General features: G+C 45.4%; 2 protein-coding genes and 1 long non-coding RNA gene across 5 annotated transcripts in view; 2 read left to right on the plus strand and 1 right to left on the minus strand.

Moving 5' to 3' along the window:
* LOC146568377 (carbonic anhydrase 4-like) overlaps window positions 1-3,228 on the plus strand; it is a 3,653-nt gene extending 425 nt beyond the window's left edge. Inside the window, exons 1-9 of one of the 2 annotated variants that reach the window (XM_085284414.1) lie at window positions 1-214; window positions 509-581; window positions 670-696; window positions 785-955; window positions 1,179-1,327; window positions 1,459-1,554; window positions 1,780-1,858; window positions 1,998-2,161; window positions 2,275-3,228. The exon at window positions 1-214 is cut by the window's left edge and continues 425 nt beyond it. In XM_085284414.1, the coding sequence (XP_085140540.1) occupies window positions 509-581; window positions 670-696; window positions 785-955; window positions 1,179-1,327; window positions 1,459-1,554; window positions 1,780-1,858; window positions 1,998-2,161; window positions 2,275-2,460 (945 nt within the window). In that variant the 5' untranslated portion in view covers window positions 1-214 and the 3' untranslated portion in view covers window positions 2,461-3,228. Of the gene's footprint in view, window positions 215-332; window positions 354-508; window positions 582-669; window positions 697-784; window positions 956-1,178; window positions 1,328-1,458; window positions 1,555-1,779; window positions 1,859-1,997; window positions 2,162-2,274 lie in introns of those variants that run through there. The other variant, XM_085284415.1, reaches the window with a different exon arrangement.
* A 1,115-nt stretch (window positions 3,229-4,343) lies between these two features.
* Window positions 4,344-7,422, plus strand: LOC146568378 (carbonic anhydrase 4-like). Of its 2 annotated transcripts, none has more exons than XM_085284416.1 (9): window positions 4,344-4,419; window positions 4,715-4,787; window positions 4,872-4,898; window positions 4,987-5,157; window positions 5,381-5,529; window positions 5,661-5,756; window positions 5,982-6,060; window positions 6,192-6,355; window positions 6,469-7,422. In XM_085284416.1, the coding sequence occupies exons 2-9, from the start codon at window positions 4,715-4,717 to the stop codon at window positions 6,652-6,654; spliced, it is 945 nt and encodes a 314-aa protein (XP_085140542.1). In that variant the 5' UTR covers window positions 4,344-4,419; the 3' UTR covers window positions 6,655-7,422. The 2 variants fall into 2 exon arrangements, with proteins under 2 accessions (XP_085140542.1, XP_085140543.1); XM_085284417.1 differs by lacking the exon at window positions 4,344-4,419 and adding an exon at window positions 4,538-4,558.
* Window positions 7,423-7,549: 127 nt separating this feature from the next.
* LOC146568379 (uncharacterized) lies at window positions 7,550-8,018 on the minus strand. Its single transcript, XR_014893621.1, has 2 exons — window positions 7,800-8,018; window positions 7,550-7,718 (listed from the first exon to the last, which is right to left on the minus strand). It is a non-coding gene; the product is annotated as an uncharacterized LOC146568379 (long non-coding RNA).
* Between the last annotated feature and the right edge of the window lie 7,748 nt (window positions 8,019-15,766).

The following is a 15,766-nucleotide window of genomic DNA, read 5'->3' on the forward strand; positions in this document are numbered from 1 at the left end:
TCAAAATGATCGATAATGTATTTTTTTTTCTTAATGTCGCATTAATACTCCGTTGTACTTCCGCGAAATTATTGCGGAGAGATAAAGACCAACTCACATGTTACATGGAGGCGGTGTCCAGCCAGCAGCAGGATGCACTGAGGGAATAAAAAGAGGGAGGGTGAGGTGAGCTGCATCTGAAAACAGGCTGAACGGAGGCACAGGTGCATCAAAGGTAAGACACTGTGCTGCTCAGGTGAAGTGGCTACAGTTAGAAACCTGCATTTGTTGCATTCTTTTCTCTATTAACTGCAGCATTTGAAATTTTAGCATTAGTTAATTTTTAGAATTGAATGGTGAAAGTTTTTATATAGGTAAATTTGTCATTCCATACAGCAACATGTTAATTCATAAATTCATTCATTTATTTCTGTGTTTTACATTTTTTCAAAGTATTTTAATTTAATTTAATGTATTTTTTTTTTAAATATGTGCGATTCTAAACAATGTGGCTTTTTGCTCTTTTCAGATGGAGTGGTTTAAAGTTGTTGCGTTTGTTGTGTGCGTCCTACCCACCGCTCACTGCGCATCGGACTCTATAGGTATGTATTCACTTAAGAGCTTTTTGTCTACATAAGGGAATCTGAATGTCCTGTTTTAACCCCATCTTTTTTTTTTTTTTTTATCTAGCCTGGTGTTATCATCTCCCATCCTGCAGTAAGTACCCAATATCTCCATTATCTATTCCATGTTGCCCACTGGGTGACCGCTCTCCGGTGACTTTATGTGCCCTTTCTGCTTATAGATGACACAACCTGGCCAAGAATTTCCCCCCAGTATTGCAGCGGCAGCCGACAGTCACCCATTAACATCGTCTCAGCATCAGCCACACCGAACGACAAACTGACTGAATTCACTTTTTTCAAGTATGACAACACCTCCGCAATGACATCCATAGAAAATACTGGCGACACAGGTAAACACCGGGTGTAAGGCCACAAAAGTGTCATCTCGTGTTTTTTAGATAATAATAATAGTAATAATAATTTGAAAAAGAAAAAAAAGACAACATGTCTTACTTGGATTTCAGCGCCCCCCTCTTCTCTACAATTAAACTGCCTTGGACCTGAACATTTCCTCTTACTTCTTTCAGGTTAGGTGTAACTTCACCATGTTTTTGTTTTTCCTCCTTCTTCCAGTCAAAGTGACCCTTAAGAGCGGAGTTAAGATTTCAGGAGGGGACCTGTCCGAGCAATACGACAGCCTGCAGTTTCACTTGCACTGGGGTAATGGCTCCTCTGTGCCCGGCGCAGAGCATACAGTAGATGGAAAGCGCTATCCTATGGAGGTACAGATTTTTTTAACGTTTATTTTGTACATTTATCTTGTACATGTTAAATTGTAAGAATAAATAAATAAATAAAATAAACAAACAAACAAACATCTGTATGATCTTTATGAATTTATGAATTTTCCCAGCTGCATATTGTGAACAGCAAGTCATCCTACAATGGGAATACAAGTCTAGCCGTCAAAGACTCCACCGGACTCGCAGCTCTTGGTTTCTTCATTGAGGTGAGAGAAGCAGCGCACGAGATGATGCAATGCCTGCTGTGTTATTCTGTTTTGGAATCACTGCATTGTCATTGTTGTGTGTGCCTGTGTGTGTGTGTGTGTGTGTGTGTGTGTGTGTGTGTGTGTGTGTGTGTGTGTGTGTTTGGGGTGGTGGTGGGGGGTTGTTGGTATACTGTTTACACATCTTAGATGGGTATGACAATGTAAAATAAACTTTTTTTGCAGGTAATGCCAGGTAACTCAACTGGCCAGCCACAAAGCTGGCGCAATTTGACCTCTTACTTGGCCAACATCACACAAAAAGGTAACATTTTTGGTAAACCCCCCCCCCCCCCCCCCCACACACACACACACACACACCAAAAAAACCCAACAACCTCCTCTCCTGTTTCTGCCTCTAAATTCTGTAATTTATAGTTCCTTCATGTTGTTTCTGTCCTCAGGCCAGAAAGTTTCCATTGCAGCCGGGTTTTCCCTGGACGACCTGCTCGTTGGTGTGGATCGCACTAAGTATTACCGCTACCTCGGATCCTTGACAACCCCAGCTTGTAATGAGGCGGTGGTCTGGACCGTTTTTAAGGAACCAATTAAAGTCAGTAAAGATCTGGTAGGTGTTATTTCATTTCTTCCTTGTGTCTCCTAATTGTCATTGTTGCAAGCACCAATGCCCTGATAGTGGTTCATGGAGTTAACTGGAAACAAAAAATGTCTCATGACCAGATTGACCTCTTCAGCACCACACTGCACTTCAACGACAGCATGTCACCACTCATGACAAACGTCTACAGAAGCCTGCAGCCTGCACAGAAAGTCTGGACTCAGAGCATCAAGGCCTCTGCCTCCACAACCTGCTTCTCCCTGGGCCTGCTGCTTCTCAGTCTTACATTGGGCTGGAGTTGGAGCTAAAATAGAAAGAGGACATTGTCAACAAACGTGCCTCCCTTCAGCACATGCGTTCTTTCCCTATTTAATTAAAACAGGCTTTTGCTGATTTCTAATGTAGCTCTTTATGTTTCACATAATCACGAAAAGTGCGAAGAATAATTTATTAAGGTGAGGGCTACTTATCTCTGCTATTCTTGATTATGGCTACCTGCTACAAAGCTTTAACCTGTTTAAAGATTTGCATTTGTATGTCTGCACCTCATGCTTGCACCTCAAATTTACTTTAAGCAATGACATGCACAAGTTTTCATTTTGCGAGGCCAACACGGTCTGAACAATTGAGGCATGTTCCACGTCCGCGTTGAGCTGCCAAGCTACACTTGACAAAGAGATGCACCTGCAGTGTAGTTCTGGTAGTTATGAAATCCAGCATTATAAGAATGTGACACGTGAAGATATGCCTTGATGTTGGCATGTGCACATAGTTTAGTTTACCAAACGGTGATTGAAGGATCAGGGGACTGTCTTGTCCTTGTTATTTTTTGTATTTATTTTAAACTATTGTAAACTTTATTTTGGCTCCATCGGTGCAGCCACTATTGCAGTTGAAGTGGAAAATGGAAAAAGAAAACATGCTGATTCTTTTATGAAGGCTTTGTGTGTAACTTTCCCAGAGAATAACTTATCAGTGATGCACATTGTTTGTCTTTAGTACTGAACTGTATTGCTTGAACATGAAGAAAACTGTCACTTTCCTGGTCTTATTAAAAGACAATTAAAATTATTCATGACTGTTTTTGCAGTTTTACTGTCTTTTTTAATTCTTGGAAGTTTCTAGAACTTTTGAAATGATACATAGCTGGGTGGAGTCCTCATCTGCATTTGCTACTGTCATGGTCCTGGGTCGTGGGACCCAGTGTTTTGTGTTTAGTCTATTTTGATGTTTATTGTTTGTTTAAGTTCAATAAGTTATTCCAGCTCATTTGTAATTATATTACCCTTGTATTAAGCCTCCCTTGCCCTTCATGTGTTTATGTCTGTGTGTCTTGTGTTGTCAAGTTCATGCTGTCGCTTCTGTCATCTTCCCCTGTACTCCGTCTCCCTGGTTCGTGCGTCTACCTGTCATGAGTCATGTCTGCATGGTTATGTTTAGTTCATGTCATGTCTAATCTCCATGTTTCCTGTTTTACTTTGAAAGTCTGTATTCAATGTCAGTGTATTTAGTTTCACCTCTTCTGTCCTGTCGTTAGCCAAACGGGACAGGCAAAAAAACAAAAAAAAACAAAACAAAAACAAAACAGTTCCTGATTGTGTAAAACAATAAATGAAAAAAGTGAGATCATTAATCATCACGACACAGTATTAAGGCCACATTAAGAAAAACGATCATTTTGATCATTTTGAGATTGAAGTCGAAACTATTTTGAAGAAAAAGTTTGCTGTACCCTTTACAAAATGCCTTGTTTGGATTAAATTTATCAGCCGTCTTGTTATAAAACATGCATCATATTTATTGCACGAGGCTGTAATAACCTTTACGTAACCTTTCTGTCCAAAGTTGTGTGTTTTTTCCGTCTGCCCAAGGTGCAGTTTTCTTCATATTTTCACCTTTTTATAATGACACCTACACTTTGTCAATGTGCCAAAAGAAAAAGTATTTATTTTCTTGTTACGCAAACCGATTCTGAAGTGCGATTCCGCTTTGTCTTGAAATAACGAGTGTAATCTAGAATTACGACTTTAAACTCGAAATTTCGACTTTATTCTCAAAATGATCGATAATGTATTTTTTTTTCTTAATGTCGCATTAATACTCCGTTGTACTTCCGCGAAATTATTGCGGAGAGATAAAGACCAACTCACATGTTACATGGAGGCGGTGTCCAGCCAGCTGCAGGATGCACTGAGGGAATAAAAAGAGGGAGGGTGAGGTGAGCTGCATCTGAAAACAGGCTGAACGGAGGCACAGGTGCATCAAAGGTAAGACACTGTGCTGCTCAGGTGAAGTGGCTACAGTTAGAAACCTGCATTTGTTGCATTCTTTTCTCTATTAACTGCAGCATTTGAAATTTTAGCATTAGTTAATTTTTAGAATTGAATGGTGAAAGTTTTTATATAGGTAAATTTGTCATTCCATACAGAAACATGTTAATTCATAAATTCATTCATTTATTTCTGTGTTTTACATTTTTTCAAAGTATTTTAATTTAATTTAATGTATTTTTTTTTTAAAATATGTGCGATTCTAAACAATGTGGCTTTTTGCTCTTTTCAGATGGAGTGGTTTAAAGTTGTTGCGTTTGTTGTGTGCGTCCTACCCACCGCTCACTGCGCATCGGACTCTATAGGTATGTATTCACTTAAGAGCTTTTTGTCTACATAAGGGAATCTGAATGTCCTGTTTTAACCCCATCTTTTTTTTTTTTATCTAGCCTGGTGTTATCATCTCCCATCCTGCAGTAAGTACCCAATATCTCCATTATCTATTCCATGTGGCCCACTGGGTGACCGCTCTCCGGTGACTTTATGTGCCCTTTCTGCTTATAGATGACACAACCTGGCCAAGAATTTCCCCCCAGTATTGCAGCGGCAGCCGACAGTCACCCATTAACATCGTCTCAGCATCAGCCACACCGAACGACAAACTGACTGAATTCACTTTTTTCAAGTATGACAACACCTCCGCAATGACATCCATAGAAAATACTGGCGACACAGGTAAACACCGGGTGTAAGGCCACAAAAGTGTCATCTCGTGTTTTTTAGATAATAATAATAGTAATAATAATTTGAAAAAGAAAAAAAAGACAACATGTCTTACTTGGATTTCAGCGCCCCCCTCTTCTCTACAATTAAACTGCCTTGGACCTGAACATTTCCTCTTACTTCTTTCAGGTTAGGTGTAACTTCACCATGTTTTTGTTTTTCCTCCTTCTTCCAGTCAAAGTGACCCTTAAGAGCGGAGTTAAGATTTCAGGAGGGGACCTGTCCGAGCAATACGACAGCCTGCAGTTTCACTTGCACTGGGGTAATGGCTCCTCTGTGCCCGGCGCAGAGCATACAGTAGATGGAAAGCGCTATCCTATGGAGGTACAGATTTTTTTAACGTTTATTTTGTACATTTATCTTGTACATGTTAAATTGTAAAAATAAATAAATAAATAAAATAAACAAACAAACAAACATCTGTATGATCTTTATGAATTTATGAATTTTCCCAGCTGCATATTGTGAACAGCAAGTCATCCTACAATGGGAATACAAGTCTAGCCGTCAAAGACTCCACCGGACTCGCAGCTCTTGGTTTCTTCATTGAGGTGAGAGAAGCAGCGCACGAGATGATGCAATGCCTGCTGTGTTATTCTGTTTTGGAATCACTGCATTGTCATTGTTGTGTGTGCCTGTGTGTGTGTGTGTGTGTGTGTGTGTGTGTGTGTGTGTGTGTGTGTGTGTGTGTGTTTGGGGTGGTGGTGGGGGGTTGTTGGTATACTGTTTACACATCTTAGATGGGTATGACAATGTAAAATAAACTTTTTTTGCAGGTAATGCCAGGTAACTCAACTGGCCAGCCACAAAGCTGGCGCAATTTGACCTCTTACTTGGCCAACATCACACAAAAAGGTAACATTTTTGGTAAACCCCCCCCCCCCCACACACACACACACACACCAAAAAAACCCAACAACCTCCTCTCCTGTTTCTGCCTCTAAATTCTGTAATTTATAGTTCCTTCATGTTGTTTCTGTCCTCAGGCCAGAAAGTTTCCATTGCAGCCGGGTTTTCCCTGGACGACCTGCTCGTTGGTGTGGATCGCACTAAGTATTACCGCTACCTCGGATCCTTGACAACCCCAGCTTGTAATGAGGCGGTGGTCTGGACCGTTTTTAAGGAACCAATTAAAGTCAGTAAAGATCTGGTAGGTGTTATTTCATTTCTTCCTTGTGTCTCCTAATTGTCATTGTTGCAAGCACCAATGCCCTGATAGTGGTTCATGGAGTTAACTGGAAACAAAAAATGTCTCATGACCAGATTGACCTCTTCAGCACCACACTGCACTTCAACGACAGCATGTCACCACTCATGACAAACGTCTACAGAAGCCTGCAGCCTGCACAGAAAGTCTGGACTCAGAGCATCAAGGCCTCTGCCTCCACAACCTGCTTCTCCCTGGGCCTGCTGCTTCTCAGTCTTACATTGGGCTGGAGTTGGAGCTAAAATAGAAAGAGGACATTGTCAACAAACGTGCCTCCCTTCAGCACATGCGTTCTTTCCCTATTTAATTAAAACAGGCTTTTGCTGATTTCTAATGTAGCTCTTTATGTTTCACATAATCACGAAAAGTGCGAAGAATAATTTATTAAGGTGAGGGCTACTTATCTCTGCTATTCTTGATTATGGCTACCTGCTACAAAGCTTTAACCTGTTTAAAGATTTGCATTTGTATGTCTGCACCTCATGCTTGCACCTCAAGTTTACTTTAAGCAATGACATGCACAAGTTTTCATTTTGCGAGGCCAACACGGTCTGAACAATTGAGGCATGTTCCACGTCCGCGTTGAGCTGCCAAGCTACACTTGACAAAGAGATGCACCTGCAGTGTAGTTCTGGTAGTTATGAAATCCAGCATTATAAGAATGTGACATGTGAAGATATGCCTTGATGTTGGCATGTGCACATAGTTTAGTTTACCAAACGGTGATTGAAGGATCAGGGGACTGTCTTGTCCTTGTTATTTTTTGTATTTATTTTAAACTATTGTAAACTTTATTTTGGCTAAATCGGTGCAGCCACTATTGCAGTTGAAGTGGAAAATGGAAAAAGAAAACATGCTGATTCTTTTATGAAGGCTTTGTGTGTAACTTTCCCAGAGAATAACTTATCAGTGATGCACATTGTTTGTCTTTAGTACTGAACTGTATTGCTTGAACATGAAGAAAACTGTCACTTTCCTGGTCTTATTAAAAGACAATTAAAATTATTCATGACTGTTTTTGCAGTTTTACTGTCTTTTTTAATTCTTGGAAGTTTCTAGAACTTTTGAAATGATACTGTCACGGTCTGGCTGGCAGACCGTGGGGAGATGGGGAAATAGGACCCAAACGCCGGACTCTTCAGTGCAACAGTGTTTATTTACAAGGTGGTGAAGTAAACAACAATAAATCCCCAGTTTCCCAGACTCCCGTGTAGTGTCTTCTTCCCAAAAGTCCCCGTGTAGTGCTCTCTGCCCCAGTGTCCCTGCACTCCCCGTGCTCACTGCTCCTTCTCGTCCCACACTCCTCCTGAGGGGAAAACAATAGAGGCAGCCGTTAACACTTATCCCAGCAGGCATACACTCACACTTGACTTGTTTGAAGACTGACGTGTAGTCAAACGCAATAATCCAGCGTCGGTGGAAGCTCCATCGCTCATCTAAATAGCTCCCCCGACGAGCCCAGATGAGGAGCAGGTGTGCGGCCAGGACTTCGGGTGTGGCCAGCCCTCAAGTTAGACCACGCCCCCAGGGCTGAAGGTGCCTGTAACTTGGCCACAGCAGAAAGGCAAAACACACACACACACATACCTGCCTACATACAGATGTGCATAGGGGCAGCGCAGACAACACACCAAATAATAATAATAATAACAACAATAACAATAATAGTCACAGTCCCCACTGCCCACGGACCCCGAGTCCCCAGAGCCGGGTCCGTGACAGTACCCCCCCTCTAAGGGTCGGCTCCCGACGACCCAAAACACAACAGAAACCACAACCCAACCACCCCAGGGCGGGCGGCGGGGGGGGGGAAACAGGACGGAGGGCCGGAAAACCCCAGTTCAAAAGTCCAACCACTGCCATGGTGGCAGCAACAGTTCTTGCGGCCAACCCAGTGGACCGCAAGCAGGCAAAACCCGCTATGGGTCAGGCAGTGGTGGGAAAACCGTTCGGGCGGCCTACCTCCAACCCCGTGGTGGGAGCAGAACGCTTCAGGCGGCCTGCCACGGATCCGGTGGCGACGGCGTTGCAGTTCCGGCGGGCGGCCACGGGTCCGGTGGTGGCGGCATTGTAGCTCCCGCCTCAGCACAACCCATGATTCTCGATGTACCGGCCGGGCTGCAGGACGTGGCGGCCGGGCTGCTGGACGTGGCGGCCGGGCTGCTGGACGTGGCGGCCCCTCCAGCACGCCGACCTCAGCGGATCCCTCCGGACCTCCGAGCTCCTCCGGTGGCAGCGCGGGCTCACCAGGCTCGCTGAGCTCCTCTGCTGGCAACGCCGGTCCCTCCGGCTCGTTGAGGTCCGCCAGCAGCGGTGCGGGCTTCTCAGTGGGTGGCTCGCTGAGCTGCTCCAGCTCACAGTGCTCCTCCGGCATTAGCTCGCTGGGCTCCCCCGGCTCACTGTGCTCCTTCGGCATGCCGAGCTCCTCCAGCATTAGCTCGCTGAGCACCTCCGGCTCGCTGAGCACCTCCGGCTCGCTGAGCTCCACAGCTGGTGACGCGGGCTCCCCCCGCTCACTGAGCTCCTGCTCGGGCAGCGCGAGCTCCACCTGCAGCTCCCGCTCGCTGAGCTCCTGCTCGGGCAGCGCGAGCTCCACCTGCGGCTCCCGCTCGCTGAGCTCCTGCTCGGGCAGCGCGAGCTCCACCTGCGGCTCCCACTCGCCGAGCTCCAGCTCCGGCTCGTTGAGCTCCTCCAGCAGCGGCGCTGGCCCCCCAGCTGGCTCGCTGAGCTCCTCCGGCTCGCTGAGCTCCTCCGGCTGCGGCGCGAGATCCCCATGCACGCTGAGCCGGTCACCTAGCGGTGACGATGGCGACATGGCAGCAGCAGGCGGTGGATGTGGTGGCAGAGCAGTGGATGTGGAAGGTGGAACAGATGATGACTGACCGACTAGCTGGGCAGCTAATTGAAGTGAGGGTGATATGTCCAACATGAAGGGTGGAGAGGAAAACAATGTTACCGCTGGCTCAGCAATTTCCAGGGGGCCAGAGGCAACTGAGGCCTCCAGTTCAGCCTCTGGGGAAGCCCTGGGGAGAATCTCAGCCTCCCGATTGTCTGTAGTGGCAGGCTCATGTTCTAGCACTGGGTCCGCGGCTCCTCGTACGGTCAGTCCAGAGTCAGTTGGTTCTTCCCAAACCACAGGAGTGAGGTGAGCTTCGGTTTGATGAGGATGATGCCGGTGCCGTCTCTTTCGTGTTGGCGGGGCAAAGGAACCTGTCCCCTGTTCATCTGTGACTGGATTAGTTAAAATGACAGGGTCCGGTTTACTCACTGTGGTGACCAGCACTGTCGGTCTTTGGTCTGCTGACACAGAGGTCATTGAAGAAGTGAGAGGAGATGGAGTAGGGCGCCGTCCTCCTTGCAGTGGAGGGTCCAATAGGTGAGCAGCAAGCGGCGGTGGGAAAACCTTCCGCCTATTAAGAAAAAACCAGGCAGCGAGGGCTGCCAGGGAGGCAGGACAGCCTAAACCAAACAGTTCAAAGCTAGAGCTAGCCCTCAACACAGTTACAATTTGAATTAGTTTTGCAATGTCCAGAAAGCTCATGGAACAGGTGGTTGAAGACAGGAAGGCATCAAAAAATACGACCTGCATGTGTCTCTGATGTGGATCCGCTGCCTGGATAATGCTCCGACAGTATTTCCAGAGCTGGGCGAGCAATTCCTCCTGTGAGACGGTCCTTGAGTCCGCTGGGCCCATAATGGCTGGATTATTCTGTCACGGTCTGGCTGGCAGACCGTGGGGAGATGGGGAAATAGGACCCAAACGCCGGACTCTTCAGTGCAACAGTGTTTATTTACAAGGTGGTGAAGTAAACAACAATAAATCCCCAGTTTCCCAGACTCCCGTGTAGTGTCTTCTTCCCAAAAGTCCCCATGTAGTGCTCTCTGCCCCAGTGTCCCTGCACTCCCCGTGCTCACTGCTCCTTCTCGTCCCACACTCCTCCTGAGGGGAAAACAATAGAGGCAGCCGTTAACACTTATCCCAGCAGGCATACACTCACACTTGACTTGTTTGAAGACTGACGTGTAGTCAAACGCAATAATCCAGCGTCGGCGGAAGCTCCATCGCTCATCTAAATAGCTCCCCCGACGAACCCAGATGAGGAGCAGGTGTGCGGCCAGGATTTCGGGTGTGGCCAGCCCTCAAGTTAGACCACGCCCCCAGGGCTGAAGGTGCCTGTAACTTGGCCACAGCAGAAAGGCAAAACACACACACACACATACCTGCCTACATACAGATGTGCATAGGGGCAGTGCAGACAACACACCAAATAATAATAATAATAATAATAACAACAATAACAATAATAGTCACAGTCCCCACTGCCCACGGACCCCGAGTCCCCAGAGCCGGGTCCGTGACAGATACATAGCTGGGTGGAGTCCTCATCTGCATTTGCTACTGTCATGGTCCTGGGTCGTGCGACCCAGTGTTTTGTGTTTAGTCTATTTTGATGTTTATTGTTTGTTTAGGTTCAATAAGTTATTCCAGCTCATTTGTAATTATATTACCCTTGTATTAAGCCTCCCTTGCCCTTCATGTGTTTATGTCTGTGTGTCTTGTGTTGTCAAGTTCATGCTGTCGCTTCTGTCATCTTCCCCTGTACTCCGTCTCCCTGGTTCGTGCGTCTACCTGTCATGAGTCATGTCTGCATGGTTATGTTTAGTTCATGTCATGTCTAATCTCCATGTTTCCTGTTTTACTTTGAAAGTCTGTATTAAATGTCAGTGTATTTAGTTTCACCTCTTCTGTCCTGTCGTTAGGTTCATGTGTGTCAGCTGTGCTCCCATGTGTGGCCACTTCCCCTGATCATCCCTCATGTGTATTTAGTCTCTGTGTTTCATGTAGTCTGTGTCGTGTCGTCTGTGTTCTCACATCCATGTTTTCACGGTCAGTCCTTTCAGTGATCATCTTAGTCTCTGAGTTTTCTTAGTTTGTCACAGTATTAGTTTTCCCAGTTTAGTTATAGTCTAGTCACGCTATCCCTGCGTTGTTTGTACACTTTGTCTTCAGCCATAATAAAGGCTCGCTTTCTGTTAAGTTCACTCCCGTCTACTCACTTGTGTACGCACCTGGGTCCATTACACACACCACCGCACGGCCTGTCTCTGCATACCGTGACAGTACGACGCGACCATGCCCAGCGACACAAGAACAGGAGATCATCCGGACAGTGGAGTCGCTATGCGGCAAGTGGCTGCAGTGTTCCAGAGAGGAGGAACGGAAAGAGTTAGTCCGCCAAGTAGGGGTATGCGTGTCCGTATTCCCTTGGTTATGGGAGGCACTGAATCCCCTCATCATTGACTTTCTCGTCTCCTCTATCCAACTCCGCCTGCAACAGCAGCTGTCCTGTGTGCGTGAGCCGTCGCCAGAGCCATGCGGTAGCTCTGTTTCCCCGCTGCCTCGTGAGCTAGAAGCAGTCAGAGTTGGTACGGTGAGGCTCACCGCCGACACACCCTCGGCTCACGCTCCATCGGCTTCTGCATCCTCGCCACCGCCTGACTGCACTACGCGGCTCAAGGAGATGCCAGCTGCTATTGACTTCGGCGAGGAGGAGCGGCAGCAGGTATTACGGGCGTATCGGGAGGACGAGCTCCATTGGAAGCCCTGGCTCATCCCCGAGGAGGAGTTCTCGCCAACCGCCCCGCCTCGCACCTGCCGCCCCGCCCTCGCCGCCTCGATCGGACTACTCGTGTCCTGCTGCCTTTCTAGCACGGATGTGGTTGGAGGACGAGGAGCCGGTCGCCATGGAAAGTCAGGTTTTGTCCACAGCCGCTTCAAGGAGAAAGCGGCGTTCTCGCCTCCGTCGCGCACCGCTACGTCCCGTCTCGCCGCATCCATGAACCAGTTAACAATCCTAACAGCAATAAAGATGACTGTGTCCTCAGCGTCATGACTTCTGAACCTGAATGTTGCACTGATGCAAACAATAACTGTCTTGTTCTAGAGTTGTTTAACCCTGGTACAGCAAGCTTTGAGCAGACAATGTCTGAACCTGGTACTACGATCAACAGTTCTAATGTTGCCGTTGATGAAAATGTGTCTGTATCCGCCGGCACTAACCTAGCACCCAGCTCTACAGGGGTTTTTAGCGCAGTACAGGACGGATTGTCTGTAAAGTGCAACGCTGGGATAACCAACCCACCATTATTTGCAGCCACCAACCATTGTACTTCTGTACTGTGTCTTCCTACCAAGTCAAAGGGTTTTTCTGAGTTAACTAGTGATGAGGACGTTAAGTCTCACACAGTGAACCTGCAGTCGGTGGGTTTTTCTGAAATAATGAAAGATGCTGGGAGTAAAGGTTCAGACTCAAAGTATTCTGTATCGACTTCCGGTTTGGAAAGCTACAAGATAGCAGCATAGGAGAACGTGTACCTGACGCCTTAATTAAAAATAGCCCATAGAGACCCGATTTCGTAAAGATTCTTATTAAAATAAGACAACTGAATAAGGGTTACAAGATGCCAAGAACTAAAAATAGTAAGAAATCTACGCAGCATGAATCGCACGAGGAAGACGGAGAAGGCCAGAACTCACCAGCTGGTAGCGTCATAGAGGACAGTGATATGCTAGCAGAAGCAAAAGAACACGCTAGCATAGCAAGCTTGGACCTTATTCTCCAAGAATTAAGGGAATTCAGAAGAGATAATGGAGCACAATTGAAGGAAATTAGAGAGGAAATAAACAAAACCAACAAGAGAGTGGAAGAGGTAGAAGAAAGAATAGTGGATGTAGAAACTCAAATACAAGCTAACGAGGAAGCAGTAACAGAGATGCTCAAACTGCATATTGAGATGGATGCCAAACTGACAGACCTGGAGGGACGGTATAGAAGAGAAAACATTCGAATATATGGTGGGAGGGGTCAGAAGACAACTCTACATCAATGGTCGTATTTGTGGAGAGTTTATTACGACAGAATCTGGAGTTGGTGGACTCCGCGGAGCTGCGAGTGGAAAAAGCACATCGCGCGTTGATGTCAAAACCACCGCCAGGAGTGACGCCACGGTCAATCGTTGCCAAACTGTCTAGTTACAGAATGAAAGAAGAAATATTGAAATTGACCTGGCAGAAGCGTGGATTTGACTACCAAGGCAAGACGGTTAACTTGGATCACGATTATGCACCAGAGATTTTAAAGCAGCGAAAGGAATACGCAGAGGTGAAAGCTGTGTTAAAAGACAAGAAAATCCGATTCCAAACTCCTTTTTCAGCAAAGATGAGAGTCTTTTATCCCGAGGGAACAGTGCTATACGGCTTGGTGGAGGAGGCGACAGGTGATATGGTAAAGAGGGGATTCCCGGTGACGATCATCAAATGCCCGGAGACGCTTCTGGAACAGATCCAACGTTTATCGTGGCGCACAGAAAGGAAAACACGGAGCCAAGTAAAAAAAGACCAGACCCGAGATTATAAGGAAAGACTACGAGTATTTAGACGTCAAGAGCAAGAATGAGTGGAACACCGAAAAATTGAGGCATAAAGGGAACAGGTGGTGAGTTTAATGTCATTAAAGTGTCTTCCGAGGAAACTAGCCATATACACTGGTAAAGACTTCTTATCTCGAAACAATATATTGAAGTGGCAATGCAGAAATTGAAAATAGGCGGACGTGCTACCTATGCTATTAGTAGAATGGACATTGGCCGGCTGGCTAAGGAAGGCCCTGTCTCACATAGAGGTGAGAGAGGCCCCCCCTCGAAGCCCCCTTTTTTATCGGGGCTTACTTAGGGTCATATCGGGGACCCCACAGTTGGAAGTCTTTTTTTTCTTTTTTCTTTTTCTTTGACCAAATAAAGCTTATTTCTGTAGCTATTGTTCTATACAGCTTTAATGTTAATATTAATGCTTGCTTATGTATGTTTAGGGAGTGGTCTGATAGTATATGTCGTTGTTACATTAATAATATTCAAATAGTAAGGGTATGCTCAAAGACAAGGTAAAAATCATATCATATAATGTAAATGGCCTGTCGAATCCAATTAAACGTAATAAAATTTTAACAAAAATGAAGAAAGAACAAGTACAAATAGTGTATCTACAGGAAACCCATCTAGACTGTAAGGAGCATGAAAAACTGAAAAGAATGGGTTATACAACAGTTTTCTCCTCTTCCTATAAAACTGGACGAAGGAGAGGAGTGGCTATCCTGATATCAAGCAAATTACTCTTTGAAAAAATATCCGAGATAAGTGATAAAGAGGGACGTTGTATTTTGGTAAGGGGAAACATTGAGGGGAACCCAGTCACGTTGTTAAATATATATGCACCCCCTGGAAGCGATATTTATTTCTTTAAGAGATATGATGGTAACAGAGACAGTAGGTTTTCTAATTTGCGGAGGAGATTTAAATATACATCTACAACCAAAGCTAGATATCTCCAATAGAAAAGTACAGAATACTAAAACATTAATTAAGAATATAAATACATTGATGAAGGAGGTGGGACTAATTGATATATGGAGAGACTTGCATCCCTACCAAAGGGATTATATTTATTTTTCCTCACCGCACTTGTTATACACAAGAATAGATTATTTCATAACTTTTGGGAAAAATAAAGATAAAATAAACACTTGTGAAATTGGAGCAATAGACTTAAGCGATCATGCACCAGTATACCTGTCTGTTGATTTAAACCTGCAACCAAAACTCAATAATTGGAAATTAAATTCAAGCTTACTGAATGATCCTCACTTCAAAGAACAAATTAAGAAAGAGATTCACTTCCATAGCTGGACTGGCCATCGAGCATACCGGGCATTTGCCCGGTGGGCCGCTGGCGATTTTTTGTTTTTGTGGGCCGATGGATTTATTTATTTATTTTTAGGAAGGGTATATATAATGAAAGGTGTTGGATTGACCAATTGGTCATGATCGACTCTGGGCTGGACCAATTACAGCCGAGGAGGCCGAATGCACCCGCCCCCTTGTTTAGCAATCACGTGATTTTCGCGCATTGCATGCCGGGAACTCGTGGCAAAACAATCCAAGTACCGCATCAAATGCAAGCATTTGCAGCACCACAAAACGTTCATTCTCCGGTTCCAATACCTTCTTGTTTTTTCTTTGCCGCACAAAAAAGGAATGTACAAAACAAAAGGAGAACAATGCCGGTCCGTACAAAGACAGACTCGACGAAAAGACAAAGAAAAGATACGAGGAAAAAATCAAAGGTGTGAAAGGGTCAGACCCTTACGAGCACACAGAGGGACAAAAGACGTTAGCGTGCTGCCCAACTTTCACCACGCTCATATTTATAAATACACGGTTCTTGGAGTGAGTGCATACACTCATGAAGTTTAGTAACTTCAGGTCACTGCAACAAGCCCAGGTACAGTTTACCAACGG

Source organism: Mchenga conophoros, linkage group LG8, assembly GCF_057382185.1.
Source record: "Mchenga conophoros isolate Kocher_MC1m ecotype Shallow Benthic linkage group LG8, M_conophoros_male_GT1.1, whole genome shotgun sequence".
Lineage (NCBI taxonomy): Eukaryota > Metazoa > Chordata > Actinopteri > Cichliformes > Cichlidae > Mchenga > Mchenga conophoros.